The sequence below is a fragment of the Zonotrichia albicollis genome, chromosome 7 (genome assembly GCF_047830755.1).
Source record: "Zonotrichia albicollis isolate bZonAlb1 chromosome 7, bZonAlb1.hap1, whole genome shotgun sequence".
Lineage (NCBI taxonomy): Eukaryota > Metazoa > Chordata > Aves > Passeriformes > Passerellidae > Zonotrichia > Zonotrichia albicollis.
The window spans coordinates 43,892,618-43,910,066 of NC_133825.1; the positions used below are offsets into that span (position 1 = coordinate 43,892,618).

The following is a 17,449-nucleotide window of genomic DNA, read 5'->3' on the forward strand; positions in this document are numbered from 1 at the left end:
ATCCAAAATTAGCAGAACTGTGTGGGAAGGAAAATACTGAAGAAATACTACACAATTTTAAACCTTGCCAGCTCTGTGGCAGCATGTATTGAAAAAAACATTGTATCAAAAAGAATGTTTGCAACCAAACTTTCAAACTCTGGAAAAAAGATTTACATCAGCCAGAGTAACCCTGAAAAGTATAAAAAGAGCATCAGTTAAGCACAAACTCTCCTGCCATCACATCACTTGCATGTGAGCATGCTGGCAGAAGCAGCCCTGGAGCTGTACTGGGGATGAAGATGTGCCCCAGGACAAAGCCAGTCCCTCCTGTGACCCATCTGGATGCTGCAGGCACAGGCAGGGCGGGGTAATGCCAGCTCACTTCAACATCACTTATCTCCAGTTGGGCTTTTCCACACAGGAAGTTTTGGTTTGTTGCACTGGAAAGAGCAACATTCCAGATATGAATCAATACTGGAGTCCCTGACAAACAGATTTGTCTGATCTGCTCAAGAATTCCACAAATGTATGGTGTCTGCACAAAACTGTCTGTGCCTTTGGACTTTTGCTAAAAGCCAAATCTGGATCTTGCTGCAGCTCTAAGGGCAGCACTTCCTGCTCCATGCCCTTCCAGTAAGGCTTGGAGAAAAAAATAGCTCCTGACTACCCTGCTTCAGTTTTTACTTGTATTAAATCCATTATCATGTTGTGGGAGAGCTCTGAATCTGAGCAGCAAGTGGGTTTTTTTTCACTATCTAGCAATGTGGATGAACTCAAGAGCGCTCAATCTGCTCCCTGTACTGGGCATGTCAGCAACACAGACATTCTTAGTCTCAGGCTAGCCTAAGCACTGAAGACAAAACTGTATTTTAGGGAAAAAATAGTTTGCTGCCAAGGATATTAAAATGCAAAGGCTACAACCTAAAGCATTTGCAGAGGTGATAAGACCTGAGTTCCACACACATGGAATGCACTGGTATTTCCAAACTGGACATGATGGTGGGGAGAAGACTATTAATTGTCAAATCATCTGTTCTAGGGGGAATTTTAGTACAAACTCCCAAGGCTGGTGCTGCTAAAAGCAAACAGTAAACCATTAACAATAACATTTGCTTTCTCCCCTCCTCCAGCAGCCTGTACCATGAACTTTTCACACTGCAGCCAGGAGAGGAAGGCAGTGACCTGCAGCGGATGGACTCGAGCTGTGTGCTCAGACCCTCCATGCACAGCAGATGCTACTCCTGCTCCTTTTTCTCCCTAGCTATGATTTTACCATACCCAAAGTATCTCCTGAGGAAAACATGCAACTGAAATGACAGTTTTTAACAGTTCAAAGCACAGCTGATCCTAACAGAACCTCATGAAGAAACTGCTGAGGATTTTAGTTTAAAAGCTTTTCTTACAGAGTTTGAAGGGCCAGTTACAATGAAGAGGGCTGCTTCACATCATAAAGAGACCATACAGAGAATCTTTTACAGTGAAAGGTACAAGGCATCCAACACATATTTTATATGTAGACACACATATATACACACATATATATTTACATATAAAAAATATATATGTGTATGTAGCAATCAATATTTCATACCTCGTGTATATAGTATTTCTACTTAAACCACGAAAGAGAGCATATTACATATATATCTATACATCTATACACAGCACAGGGAAAATGGGAGAGGGGAGATGATAAAGAAACATGAGCACATAAATACTGCTGGGGAGGAATGGAGCAATGAGGTTGTTTTAATCCAAGCTCCAAGAGCAAGACTTAGGCAGTGCATCTGTCCCATCATTACGGCCAAGGGACAGATGGGAGAAAAATATTGAGCATGCAGAGAAAGAGGAGTGGAAACAGCAGGCAGCCAACATGAAGCAACAGTGATGCATTTGTTAAAATTATTAATTGCAGGCATTTGGGAATTTGCTGTATTTTATACTTTCTGCTTTCTGTCTGCCTCACTCCGTGTTCCTGCCCACTGCTGCCCAAGCACTACTGTAATAAACACCAAGGATTCACAAATTAACAGGCCTGAGCAGGGCAGATCTAAACAATGCCTCAATATCCAACATTCCAGAGATCATCCTGGCAGTGGGACAGACACACCAATTTGCTTTTGCCCAGGGCAGCTAACAGCAGACTTTAGAACAGAGCAGTGTCCTGACTCCAGCCTGCTAAGGAATTTTCTTGCTCCCATAACCCTCACTAGCAGTCATCACTTATGGAACACGAAGGAAGCAGAGAGCAGTTTCCCCAAGAACACAAAAGTGGAAAACTCATCATGGGATTACAAAAATTGAGCACAAAAAATTTCTTAAATTAACTTGCAAGATATTGCTGCATTTATACACCTGGAAGAAGCAAAGAACACTATGAAAAGAACCGCTCTAAAATTCAACTTTGCTCATATGCCCAAGGACTAGGATTTCATTTTTTGACAAGAGAACTCCCAGACCTCACTCGCTCCAGTAGCACAGGTCTGAATTGGCTGGTGCCAATTCATTGCTGTTCATTTGCCAAGATGCATCATGGACAGCAAACTTCAAAGTATTTCAAAGTCTCATGTAGTGGAGCATAAATAATTTCACCATCCAGATGCAGGTGAATTCTCACCCTGGCCACCAGCTCTGTTTTTATAGCCAGAGAGGTGTCACCAGGAGAGAGCCACAGCTGACCACAACACATTCCTGATTCCCTGAACAGCATCAGCTGCCAACTGCTGGAGTAATTCACCACTAGTAAATACTGAGGTCTGGACTGCAGCTCACTACAGCAGCCTGAGCACTTCAGAGAACTGTTTTCACTCACTCCACATGCAGAATCACCATTGCTACAGATTAAAAGATGTTGCTTTTAAAACCCAGTCCCACATGCCACAACACACAGAAAAAAAACCAAAAAACCCAATGCCCTTTTATTTCTTTTTACTATTGTAACATATATGACATTAAAGACAGCACTATAATAGAATATTCCATGTAGTCAGTCTTTTTAAGGTAGGCCTAGATGAAAATGTCCCATCTCTGAATGCTGCTGTAATTAGAAGCATCAGCATTTAGCTGCAGTTCTCCACTGCCAGACAGAACACCAGTGTGTTCTTTATTTATTTCACCACAGTGACCTCAAAAGAAGTACAATGTCAGGAAATCCACCATGATTAACAAGGTACCTGTTTCCTATTCCTATCCTTGCAAGTTATTGAGAGCAACAGGTAAACTTCCTTCTTTTGGTTTTTCAGAAAGATAGATCAGATATATTTTAATGGGGAAAAAATAGCCTGACCACTGATTTATAACACAAGGAACATGCCTTACATGGAGTGCACCTGTTCTTTTGAGTTATAAAATTTATTAAAAGAACTGATTGGATGAATTCTACTTTTTTCCTGCTTTAATATATTTTGTAGTCATTTAAGACCTGATTCACTACTGCTGCAGGGCTGGAGGAATTGCATTCTCAATTAATAAAGCATTTCCAGATACAAAAAATGTAGCATAAATAAAATGCTAAATAAAAGAAAAGATAAAAAAGAGCCAGCCTCATTACACAGGTGGAAAAACAAGGCACAGAGACTAAAAGGCTTTCCTTAAGGAAAAGGAACCCACAACAAGGTGGGAATTCCCTCCACAACCCCAGAACTCCAGTGTCACAGCAAAATGCTACTCTTCCCCAGCCAGCAAGGTTCCATTTCTGCTGTGGCATGGAGCACATGCAGAAGCTGCAGGAACAGCTTCACCCATCACCTCCACAGCCTTGGGTCCCACTCTCCTCTCCCACTTTGTCATCTCCACCAACTGCACTGCTTTAATCCCTGCTGAAGCAATGCTGCAGACCAGACAAGTGCAAGGATCCATTCTTCTGTCAGTAGGAAAAACCTTAAACCTGTTTTACCCCATTTGTAAGCACCAGAGATAAAATTTAGAAGTTGAATTCCATGAAACAGCTCTGTAAAAACGATGGGGTTTATTAGGAAACAAAGCTCTAGAGGACAACATCATTCAGCCAAAACAAGAGAAGCTGAGAATTAACATCAACATTTTCCTATTTTCCAAGATACTCATCATAATTAGTAACAATAAGAAAGGCATGATTGCAAGTTAAGCACTGTGCAGGCTGCATGAGAAAGTGTTGTGAGGCTGAATCAAGGCAACACAAAAACAGTGGCTGGAAATTAAGTGCCTTGTGAAACTTCCAGTGTTTAAACTAATCAGTTCATTGTGTTAAGGGCTTCATGATAACACCATCCACTTAGTGCCTTGGGAAGTGAGCTCCTCTAATCCTCCTCGTTTTTCACTCGCTAGCACTTTCTCCAGTCCTATGGCATCAGACTGGGATGTCACAAATAAACCACTGAGATCTAATTACGGAGGCAGAGCGTGCCAGGAAAGAAGATGAGCAACATGGGAAAAGACTCCCAGCATTATCCCAGAGAGGCACAGGAGGGGAAGCAGGGCTGGCAGGGAGTGGGGTGAGTGGGTACCACAAAGCTTCAGGAAAAGCACAGTGAATGCACTTTGACTGGATCCTCAGCCTGGAGAAATTTAAAAAAAAAAATGTTTGAAACTCACTACGCCATCACATAGCCTGATGCTTTGCTCTTAGACTTCAGAGTGATGAGGAGTGCTGCAGTACAGGAAATATTGTGGGTAAATAGAATAGACTGAGGTCAGACAGCCCAGTTAGCTCTGCCCACTTATCTCTTCAAAGACAGATTCTTAAAATTGCTCAACAGCCACAAAATAAACAGGATTTTCAACGATTCCTCTTGGTGACCACAGCAAAGAGCTGGGTTTGCCAAAGGCAGGAGGAAGAGCTGCTGGGTGCTTCCCTTCTTTCAAAATTATAGACTCTGGATAGAAGAGCCTAGATGAAAACTCAATATTGACTTTTTTAAAAAATCCAATCAACACAATGTTTGGGTGGCAGTTGATCCTGCAAAGATCTGACATCTACAATGGCAGAGGCATTTTTTTGCTTCACAGAAACAAGAGCATTTTGCTTTCTCTTAACATTCAGTACACAAACATGCATATACCTAATATACAGATATACATGAATGTATACATTTTCAAACTATTACTGCTGGTAGAACTAAAATCAGGCTTGTGGCACAGGCTGTCCTTCGTCCCAGCCTGATCAGGTGTCACTGATACTTTGCATTTCACAAGTGAGAACATTGTGGATAATTGTCACAGCTGCAGAATTCTTTCAGTGTCAGCTTCCCCATCTGAACAGCTCAGGGACAGGACAAAGACACTCATCCCTCTGTGAGAAAACTGCTTGAGAAAGCACAAAGGCCATCTCAGGCTGTGGTAAAACAGTAGTAATTTCATTTTGCAGACAAGAGGAACACAAGCTATAGAAGATGAAAAAGCCAGTAATGGAGGGGCACAAACTGGAAGCTAAGAGACTCCTGTAATAGTTTTAATTTACTCACTTCACACAAATATAAGTGATGAAATAACATGAAAGGCATAAAAGGTTGAAATCCAAAGTATAAATCAGCTTTGAACCTTTCTTGGGATTTTGGGTTTATCCTGACAGGGCTCTTTTGGGGCTTCAGACATTTTTCCTTCTGCGATATAGATACTGCCACCATATATTTATACACTATTTCTCTGCTTTTAAAATACCAGGGTGTAGGCTTGGCAGTGCTTTCTGAATTCCCAGGGCTTGCCCATACCAGAAGCCTGTGTAAAGGAACTTAACCCACAGAAAATTCACAACCTCCCCACAGTTTCCACCTGGGCCAAACCCACTGCTGCTCCCACTCAAGCAGGGAACTCAAGCTGTGAGCTCCTGTGAAGGGTTTTTGGATGAAATCCTCCCATCTGCAGCCAATTAGGATAGATGGCAATAAGGTCCCTAACAGTGGCACCTGTACAGCTGGTTTGGTGACCATCACAGAAATTAATTCCAATTAATAGTTACACTACTCCCCCTTTATAGTTGCGCATGACCATGCATGCTGAAGGACCAAGAGGTTCAGGTTAGCATTTTACCTACAGATATAATTAGTTTTGAAATGAAAGTAACTCTTGTAGGTCAAGGAGCAGTTAACAGCTCCCTGCAGCTCTCTGAGGGGCAGGTCCAAAGCAGAACACAATTTTTCTCAGTCTTGCCAGGAGATAGATACAAGGAGGGACAAAGCCACATACTGCAGCTTGTGAGGTCCAAATTGGGTACTAAACCCCTTTTTTACTAAGATGGCGATGCAGCATATGAATAGCTGCCCAGAAAGGCCTCTCTGTCCTTGGAGAGCTTTAAAGCTTGACTCAATAAAGCCACTGCTGACCCAGGGTAGCAATAACCCTGCTTCACATGGAAGGTCAGGCTAGATGATCTCCAACCAACACTCCCACTTAAGGCTTCCATGACTAAAATGTTCCAGGTATTCTACAGTGGGAAAGGACAGAACTGCAGGAAGGAATCCTTCCCAAAGGCTAACAACCTTCACACTTTTTCTCTCCTTGTCTTTGTGACTCTGGTGTCAAATCCTTGTGTGCATCAGTGAGAGGGAGCCCATGGTGTCTGACAGGCTGACAGCAGGACCAGACTCACTGCTGCAGCTATTCAGGTTTCATACAGGTTTCTGTATGAAAAGTAATTAGAAATTTTGTTCAAATGTCTCAGAATCAAAAGGAAATATTTGTCGCAGAATATTTTATTTTTAAAGCTAATAATATATAGAGCAGAACAGCCTCAAGCAGTCCTATAATCCTAAACATCAGCCATGAGCCACATTAAAAAGTGATGCATCATATGGAAAACAATTGGTTCAATGCATCAGGGGTGCACAAGTTGAATTTACAACACTAACACAATCTGCACTCAAAAAAATTATCTGCCTCAGTCCAGTGTCTTGTCAGAGAAGGAAATTCAGTTTCTCACTCATTAATTCAATAGTTGTAGAGGTAAAAGTGATCTTTATGCTTAAATACATGAGGATACAAATAGCAGACATGGACTTGAAACTCAGCTTTTGCATTCAGCTCTGCCACCAGCTTCCTATATAACATTTTGTAAATCACTAAGAACAAATTTGTTGAAACAACCCACTAATGAAAAAGCATCAACTTCTGAGTACCCAAATCAATACTAAGTTTTTCAGGAGCTGTTGCTGAAGATTGCTGGAATGAGGGGTGCTCAGGCTCTGAATAATCACCCTGGCTGTCTGTGCATGCACATACCTGACCATGTCACTTAGCAAGTCACTTTGGGCCAAAGCAGAATCCATTTGATATTTCACTTCTGTTTGCTAACCTGTCAGTAAAGCTATTCCTGTGGTAAGAAATAACATGGAACAATTCTCCCCCTTAACAGCTGCCTAGAAACTATGGCATTATCTCATTGTGAAAGGCAAGAGAACAAATGGGGCACCTGGAACCATAATGAAGTGTGACTTTTATTTTCAGGACACTTAAAATAATGAATGTGTGGAGCTGCACTGGCTGCAGCCAGAACTGCTGCATTTGTGTGGCCACTGATTAGATGAAGCAGTTTGTTACAGACAGCTAGGCTGTCTGATTGAGATAAATGCCTTTGCTAAGCACAGCCAGACTGCCTCAATTTATTCTTCTGGTGTTGCTATTACCCAGCTAAGAGTACAAATTGCTTTACTTGAGCATTTCTATACTTCGTATTTTATACATTACTTTTATTATCTATTCTTTTATTTTCAACCTGAGCTTGGAATTCTGTAGAACTGTAGAGACTGTTTGACTTTATTAGTAAAATTTATACTATCAGGTCTTTTAGATTTTATATTACAATTCACCCTTTTTATTTTATAAAGCCTTTTTTTTTAGGAGGAAAGATGGAACATAAGGCAGGAAATATCTGAATTATGATCACCAATCATGAAGCAGCACTTTTGTTTACAATTCATGGAGAAGGTTCTGGAGTTTACCTGTGCCTATTTGACAAAAAGCTTTTATTAACTGCTCATAAGAAAGATAATTTCTTGCTACACACAGGCTGGGCAGAAGATTTCTGCCTCATGAGAGAAAAGGATTTCTTGTATTTGTGAGACATGACAGAACATCAGTAATTGCAGCAAACCTTACTTAGGACATTAGATCCAGTGTATCACATTTTGTTCTCAGAAGCAATCCCAGACACAATTTTCCTAGCAGAAGAATCTTGGATCATTTTTAGGTAAGGAATAACCACAAGAGACTGAATTCACCAACATTTTTCTTCGCACAAATTGCTTGTTTTGTCATGCCCTCAAAAAGTTTCGCAGGTAATGGGAATACAAATAAATCCAAATTAGCATTACTAAAGCTGAGTTACATATTGCTGAATGATAACAAGTAGAAGTCATGGTTTTTGAGAATGGGACCACAGTGGCATTTGGTCCATATTTCTCCAGGGTGATGCTGCTGCAGCTCCTTCCCAAGGGACTCTTGTCACAGATAACATTTGGGCAGTAACTGAAAGCTTAGCTCCAAGTGGCATTACCAAGAATTTTTTGCTGCATTACCTTATATCCCCCAAGGTGCAGGAGAACATTACTTGCAAGTTTGATGAGTAGCGTGCATTAGAAAAATGAAGCCATTAAATTCTCATAAGCTTTTCAATTTTTAATGTTATAAAACTCTAGAAATGCTTTTTGTACCCGGGGCATGCACCAGTTACCACAACAGCAAAGCCTGACTCTTCCTATTCAAGTCTTCCTAATGTCTCAGGCTCTCTCCTTCCCTTTATTAGAACCATCCTCATTGTGGCTCCTTATGGCTCAGGCTGATTTTACTAAAAAGACACAAGTGGCCCTCACTGACAAGGACCTGCACTGAGAAAAATGCTGCTTGCTATTTTCTGTAAGATGCATCTTATTCTGTACCTTGGGCACTCTCATTTTGCCTTTATATTTTTCCCTACAGTTCCAATTTCAGCTCATATTTCTTTTCTTTGTAACTGAATATTGGCATCTAAGATGTCTTTCAGACCAATCTATTGACCCTTTCTATGAATTTATTATAATCCAACCCATTAGTTTCAGACCCTGTCCATGCTGAGTTACATTTGTGGGTTTCTATCACTCCCTAATGATTGTAGTTTGCAGCCTTTCAGATCATCATTTTCTTTTTGGGCTGGTAAATGTCACCTAGCACAGCCTTTCCATCAGGCAGAATGAAGATTCATTTTTTGGCTGTTTCTGTTGCTTTCAGTCAATTTTTAAGAATCTGAGAAATGTGTTTCAAAACTTTCTAACAGACAGGCACAGATTGACTCTTACAGAGAATGCTATGAAAACCTCTTGTTTTACTTGTTTAGCAAAAGAAAAAACTCCAAATGCTCCAACTTGTGCCACAAAAGTGGACAAACAGAAATGGACAAAATAGGATTAGCAGATGCCTCTGCCTTCCTGGCTGAGGAACTCAAATGTGTGAGCAGAGATCAATGAATACACATTTTTCCACTCTGTAATCTTCAGCCCTCAGATAGTTATAATTTCCTGATTAAGCAAAGGTATAAGATGCAGAATTTTCCCCAACATCACCCAATAAACAACTTAATCCTCATAATTAAAAATATCTTAACATCACAAAAGTGAAATCAGAGACTTAACAGACCCCCACAATCGTTGAGGTGTTAACACACTTCTGCCTCATCTGCCTCACTAACAAGTTCTGCTTCAGAAAAATAGGCAGCTTCCCAGTGCTGCTTACACCTACTTAGGCAGTTTACAGCAGAAGCCTGACCCCTACACAAATAAATTTTAGCTGCATGTATTTTATGTATACAGAACAGACTTAGGAGGGAATAAGAGTAGCATCACAAATTTCAATCTGGTTAAGCCTCCCAAGCCACCTTTTAAAAATCAAATATACTTCATGTCACGTTTTTATTAGCAAAGAATTTCTTGTGCTGTCACATTATTCTCTTGCCAGGTTTGTTTATTTTTCTCCGAAGGTTTCTCCAGAGCAAAGCAATATTGATCAATGTAATGTCACTGACCCCAGAACACAATGTGTTAAATAATTCTCATTGTGCACATTCCATGACAACACTGATGTGAAAACAATAATAAATGTTCAGCATAGGAGCTGGTTAAATAAAGCCTCTGGAATTTTAGGGTCACATGCTTTAATCCTATAACCTAGATTGCCTCTCTTTTTGTTTATATGAACTTACCATGCAAATGATTTTATTTACTATTTGTAATTGAAAAATAAATCTACTTCAGAGCTCTAGAATTCTATTTCAAAACTCAAGAGTTCATATTAAAAAGAAAAGAACCCTCACTATTATCTCAGACTAGACCACCTGAATGATGTTTGAAAGCCCAGATAGTATTTTGGGCAAGCTTATGAAAATGCACCAGCCTTTCCCTTCTTTTGCCCTGCCCCTAAGTGCATTTGTTATGCCATGTTTTACTTTCTTATCTCACAGTATTCACATACTCCTGTCACACTCCAAACTCTTCCTTAAGACTTTATTCCTAATAGCATGTTCAATGAATTCCAGCCTGCAGATTCTGTTCTGCACTTTCTGTGATCAAAGAATGTGAAGTAAAACAGCTGAGACACAGAAACAAGAAAAGCTGATGCTATTTGATGATGTCTTATAGCTTACCAGCAGGGAGAATGGCAAATATGACTATAAACCCTGAAAGTCATTCCTAAGGATGTAGTGAACACTGATGCAAGGCACACTAATCCCAGCAGACATGATTTGGGAAAAAAACCTTAAAGCAAAGTGAGTCCTAGAGAGTTAAAACTCTCCTCTTGCCACCGAGCTCTCTCCTGCTCTGATCAGACCTCAAAAGTGTCCCAGAGCCTCAGAGACATCACTGGACAGATGGGAATGAAACATGAGGCACAGAAAAAAGCATCTGTGAACTGCCATTCAGGAATAAAGTAATTTTGATTCAGCAACATAATTTGTAAAGACATGCAACTCTCTACAGCCTGCCAGATTGAGTCCCTCACAAGGCCCCAGAGAGAACAAATACCTGCTTCAAAGAGGTAGTAACTCAGCTATAAAAATTGTTAAGGATACAAAAGCACAAAAGATGGATACAGATAGGGCAGGCAGAGCAACAGCAAGAAGCAATGAGGAGTAGTTTTCTTATGTAAGTGGGTTAATCACAGTCAAGTTTTTGTAGGCATGAAAAAAGCCAGCATCTTAAAAAGAGTTTCAGAAGAGGAAAATAAGTAAGCAATAGAGATGTTCATGCAGCTTATGCCTGAGATGACACAGATGGAGTCAAATGTGGGCTGGTTCCCTGTCAAATGCAAGGATACAAAACTCTTTTGGGGCAGTACTCTATAGAGATCCAAACCAGGCCAGACTTCAGCTGCTGAAGCCAAGGAAATGATGTTGCAATAACCAAGATGCAAAATCCCTGACTGCTTGGATGAAAGCTCAGCAGTGTGCAAAGGCAGGAAAAGCTGTCATGCAGACAGAGTTAGCAGGATTCTGATAGGCTGGATGGAAAGAGAGGAAGAGCTGTGAGCTGAAGGGAACAAGCAGATTCCTCATTCAGTGAGGAAGCAGCACAGCAGCTGGAAGGGGACAATGCAGGAGCCCCTGGGCAGATGAGGAGATCCAGGTTAGCAATGTTTTGTTTAAGGCAAAGCAGAGATGAGGGGACATCAGAGGTGCACTGAGATCATAGGTTGGTCGCAAGCTGATGGGTGTTGAGCACAGAAGCAGACTTGCAAAACCTTACTTTATGAATTCCATTAGCTTTGCCTAGAGAACTCCTTAACCATTCCAGGAAGGCTGGGCTTTACACTGTGAGCCAGTGACTGAAGCTGTTTCAGTACTTCACTTCTCTTGGAGCTACCTCAGCTGACACAGATTGCTCAGCAGATTTCCACAGCTCATTAATATTTTCTGCAAGTTAACTCTCAGACTGGTGGCTGTACTTCAGTGTGTCTCCTGCTACCACTGCCTTTCCAGACTTTTCTCTACATGATGCCCCTCATTTTCAAGATGCTTCCATGTTCCAATAGCTAACAAGAGCTGCAACTTCTGATCCATCCATGAGGAACACCTGGATGCAGCAACAGGAATCTGGAAGACTGAAGGGCAATTCAGAATTCTGTTTTCTGCATCTGTTTCTTCATCCCCACATTTTGAAAAAATCCAGCCATGTGTCAAGTTAACATGAATTCTTTCCCTAAACTCCAGTTTTCCTGCAGTGGATCACACACCCCGAGTTAAAAGCCTTGTCAGCCCTTGCTGTTTGTCAAGCTTGCCCATAGAAGTACACAACCACAGACACAACCACAGACACAGACACTAATTAACAACATTCCATTGTGCCACAAATGAGAAATGCCAAGAGATCTACCTGCACCCTGCCCTGCTCCTTCCACAGCTCCCACTTCACGAGCACACATGCACACAGACAGCAGGCAGACAACAATATACAGAGAGAATGAATGGGTCTCTAGTGTTTCAGATTTACCTACAACCGTGTCCTTCCATCAGAACTTTAAGAGTGTTTTGCTTCTGGCACTAGCATTAGCAATCCCACAATACAGACTGTTAAGAAAAATGTTGCTCAACATTAGAGATAGTCAGAAACAGTCAGAAAAATCTGGGTGCTTCCCAGGAGCACTCTGCAAATTACTCATGTGCTAGAAGGTATTTTACAAACTGCATTGCATAGCTGCTGCCAATGGGTTACGCAAGTCTCTGACCAAAAATCAAAAAGAAAAAAAACCAAACTAAAAATGAATATCCCAATGAAAAGAAGAATGTGTACATCTCATGTATTAGAGACACAAACTGAATTTGAAATAAAGGACATGCATATGGGAAGTGCAAATATCTGAGAGGCAGTTGGGGGAAAGAATTAAATGCAGATAAAACTCTTGCTGGTGAAAGTAACATTTGAATTTAATTTTATATCCAGACTATCCAGTTCACAGTCCTTTCATTCTTACTGTGGGAAAATGGGAACTGGAAAAAAGTCCCACCAAGGAGGCTCTTTTCTTTCCCTCCTTTTTCCTTCCTTTTTTTTAAACTTTAAAGTCTGTGATGACCTAAAGAAAGCAACAAAACAAAACTGGGTCCAATATTTTAAACTCAACTTTCCCTAGGGTCTCAAAACTGCATCTGTTCCACGTGCACTGAACTCAGCAGGAATACACTGTCCAAGATGACTAAAATATCAGAGTCTGCAGTGAGGGACACAAATATATAAAAGTAATAGTAAGAAAAAGACATTTAAGAGGTGAATACATACAACCTACAGCTACTGTTTGGTAGAGCTAATTCCTCTTTCAACGTTTCTAGACTGTATTTATACTAAATTGCCCCAAATAAATTTTATCATTTAGCTTATGAAATAGGCCTTTAGAGGGGTATTTCTACATTCAGCCTGTAATATTACCTTGTAGGCAGCTTGTCTCATAAACTGCTTTGCAGGCTGCTTCCATATAGCAGGCACTGTAATCACCCATCTTACTTCAGTGTTTTCAAAGTCCGAGCCTCCTTGGTCACTGAGCTCCTAAAAAAGGGAAAGAACAAAAAAGAAAAGAAAATAGAGGTGAATGTAAAATGATGGGTGTCTACAGGAAAACATTCTTTTCTGCTGGCTCTGATAACAGTAACCCTCTTTTCAAATTTTTTTCCTGTTACATCCATGCTACAAATCAGAATTACTTCCAACCTGCCAAGAATGCTTTACTGTGCCAAAAGGTGGGATTAAGGTTGAAGCTTTCTCAAGGAGGCCTATAGAAAAGTTTGGTGCTCAAAATAAAGCAGAAAAGTTGGCTTTGGCAAAAGCAGCAATTTACAGCATATTACAGCACATTTATGTACATCCTTAGCCATGGTGTGGGATTTGCTGTTAGCCTGAAGAATTCACACATACATCTTGATTAATACACAGAAAAATATTTGGGGCATCACTGATGAACATTTATGTTTTACAATCTGGATTTTTCAATGACTTCTTTATACACCACTTACCTTTAAATCAAACTTTTATAATGCAGTTAACAAGGGGAAGTTACAGTTAACCCCTCTAAAAAATTGAGTGATTGGTCCTTCAAAATTTTGCTTTAAGCAAACATTCAAGACTAGTTTAGTACTTTTATTGTCCTTTTTTTTCTCCCCTTAAAAAAGAGGGAAGTCTGTACTGCATTTGCAAATTAGGTGATATACTGACATGTTTTGGGCAAGGTTCCAAGTAAAATGTCATTACCATATGTCCTATCTAAATCTCCATCCAAACAGAGAAAGGTTCAGAGAGGTGGACAACAGGCCTTTAGAATGTGAAAAAAAAATGCTTCTTCATGTGCTGAGCCAAGGTGTTGTGTTTGTTTAGCTATGCTGCAGTTCAAAAATCCATGCTGGAAAAGGAGCACCTTTGTACTGCATAGGGCACCAGAGACAGACACAGCACAGTGCAAAGTAACAGCTCACTTACATGGCATGTCTAATTAGTTCCAGGATTCACTCACAAATGCCAGGGATTTAGTTATTAACACCAGGAAAAGGATGTAGCCCTGAGCAGGCAGAACAGCAAATATATGGGATTTTATCCAACATTCATATTTGCTAAAAATGTCCCCAGTCTACACACAGGTCCAAGTCTGTGACTCCACAACCAACCCCAAAAAAGTACAGTTAAAAATGTCCCTGACAAGATGAGGCATTGGAGTGGCAGGATTGTTTCTCTGCAGCCATAAGGAACAGACTGGGATCTCAGAGAAAATAAATTAAACCCATTCAAAAAAGTAGGTTAGCTCTGAACCACAAGGCTATTTTAAACAACACTTGCTTGGATGAATACTCTGATTTGACCCAGGAATTGCTCTGCTCACATTGACATTATAGTGGCACGTTGGAAGTCAATGTTTACTTAACTCACAATTGACTATTTACACAAGATTTAACATCTCAAAACCTGTTTACTGGGGACATGTATTCCACTGGAGAATAAGAAAAACAATCTTGTGATCCAAGAAGACTGCAACAAATAAGCACTGCAACATTTCAAATCAGAAATGGAGAATAATAAGCTTTTAAATTTTCTTGTCAAATGTACCTTTTTTTCCCCCCATTAAAAATACAGTAGAAAATACCTAAGCCAGTAAAAAGCTATTCAGAACTCTGCATCACAGGGATGCTATTAGTGAATCAAGCTTGACCTGTGCAAGGGGAAATTACTTCAGGCTATTGTGAGCTCTCCAGAGTCCACAGCCTGCCCAGAGTTTCTACACCTGCCTTGCTTTGTTTACATCAAATACAACTTAGGTCAAAGCTTGGCAAGGCCAAAAATATTAAGCTCATATTTATACTAGTTATAAATACAGAAAATCTTGATAAGGAAGCATTACCCCACCTTTAATGCCTGTTCCTTAAAGAACTGCAGAGCATAAGCAAATATCTCAAGTGCTTTGACTTTTTTGCCATTTGCAGCTGTCAGGTCTGTCTCCATGGTAAGATTCTACATGAAAGAAAATAACTGGAAGTTATTAGAAGAAAAAGGCAAACATCAAATTAATTCCCAGTGCTTGAGGACAGTGAACTCTTCATTATTCACCTGATTAGGAAAAAGTGACAAACCTATTCTGAAGAGGATTTAACTCATCACTTGAATTTCCTGGATCATGACACTTTGCTGCTTATTTTAGACTTTGTTTTTAAACACTTACCATGCCTACAGATAATTGCAGGCAGAGAAAGAAATATGGACTACATATTAAACAACTGCAATAGATACATCTGTAAATAACTGCAATAAAGTTGCATATGCAAGATACTTAATCCAAGTGAAGAGTATAGATTCTTGGTTTCCCACCAACAGATGAAACCAGAAAACACCTCAAAACAGAAAGTACTGGCCAATTCCCAAAGCTCTAAAATGGATTAAAGACAAAAACACAATCAGTAGCAATAATGTCAAATTAACAGCCCTACTGGCACTTGCAGTTCTGGCAATGAATTCTGGGTGAATTTGCTTGGCTGCTCTAGAGCTCAGTCTGGCTCTTATATCCCATTCCTGCTGACCAGTTTTATTGAACAAACCAACCTCATGCAGACAGGACATGAAGATCTAAGCAAAGCAGATTCTGAACTTTTAAGATCTACAAGAAAGGCTGGCAATACACAGCTGCCAAATGCAGTGAGAGACAAAAGAAATCATAATGCTAAATGAAGAGTTTAATTTACTCTGCAAATGTAGAGGTGCTTCACTTCCAGTTCACAAAAATTTAGTAATGTTCAGAGGAAAACAACTTGAGTAGCAAACACAGTTTGGGTGTTACTTACACCAGTGGTATGCAGCTTCATCTTAAACTTCTCAAAATACAACCAGTGCTTTGATTCAGTGGGATCCAAGTCATGGTAGAAGTCTCTTGCTGCATAGCCAAAGCTATGGAATTTTCTCTCTGGTGTCAGGAGGATTGTGGTTGGGGTCTTCTGGTTGGAAACACCTGGATCTCCACCTTCCCATCGTCTGGCCAAAAAGTGAAACAGCTCCAGTGAGTGATGCTCAAGGTTAGAGCAGCAGGAAAAAAACAAGTGTATCATGAGAAACAGCCATGAGGTGGCAAATTGCACAGATTGCTTTTCCCTCCAAAGATAGTAATTTCAAACCTTACAATACAAAAATCAAGTGGGTTTATTTCCACCTAAGAAAATAGGAGTGCAATTTTCATTTCAGGTAATTCAACACACTTTTGTGATTATGTATAATTCTTAAGGATACATCACACTCAGATAAGAACACAGGTTTCCTGAAGTAAGCAATACACAATTAAGGAAACAGTTTTGTACTTAAAATTTCTACTTAAGCCAACACATGTAATATATATTATAGAGGGGAAAAAAAAATCAGTAATTATCCAAGAACAGTACTAATAAAAACCCAAATATGGCCTTTCCAATTGTGACTCAGACTTCATGAATGGTTACTTGCAAGGGATACTTCTCCCATTTTGAATCAGGGACCTGCTTAAGTCATCTAACATCACCAGGGGGAGGTTGAGTAAATCCCCATTTCTGTCCCAGAACATTCCCTGAAACAAGACAAGCCAGTTCAACCAACATCTGATCATGTGCTTCATTTCCTAGACACCTGAAACTCTGAAGGCATCCATGCCTGCAGCTGCTGAGCTCTCTGCACTGCATTTTCTACTCATGTGAAGTTGATGGATTTTGTGTTTCAAATACCCAAAATGCTGTACAAGTTTCAAAAAAAATCAAAAATGAAGCAGACTTCCCCAACCTCCAAGGATGTTAAAGGCACCAAAAGTATTTTTGTCACTACTGGTGAATAAAACTATCCTATCTCATCAAGATTGTGATGGTATTTTTAGGGGATACCCATTAAAGTATTAAGGCAAAGGTAAACCCAAAGCTGCTTTCACTGAATGGATCAGGAAATAAATAAGGAAATAAATAGGAACACTGAATATGGGAACACCCAGCAGCAGGAACTGAAGGGGGGCATGGCAGGACAAAAAGGTCAGACAGTAGAAAGTTGTAGAA

At 40.2% G+C, this 17,449-nt stretch overlaps 1 protein-coding gene across 3 annotated transcripts in view; it reads right to left on the minus strand.

Annotated features, from left to right (window-relative positions):
* Positions 1–17,449, minus strand: part of HSPA12A (heat shock protein family A (Hsp70) member 12A) — a 53,034-nt gene that overhangs the window by 14,395 nt on the left and 21,190 nt on the right. For all 3 annotated transcript variants that reach the window (XM_074545293.1, XM_005489833.4, XM_074545292.1), the window contains 3 exons: positions 16,229–16,415; positions 15,300–15,404; positions 13,341–13,457 (listed from right to left, as the gene is read on the minus strand). In XM_074545293.1, coding sequence (XP_074401394.1) covers positions 13,341–13,457; positions 15,300–15,404; positions 16,229–16,415 — 409 coding nt within the window. The remainder of the gene's footprint in view (positions 1–13,340; positions 13,458–15,299; positions 15,405–16,228; positions 16,416–17,449) is intronic.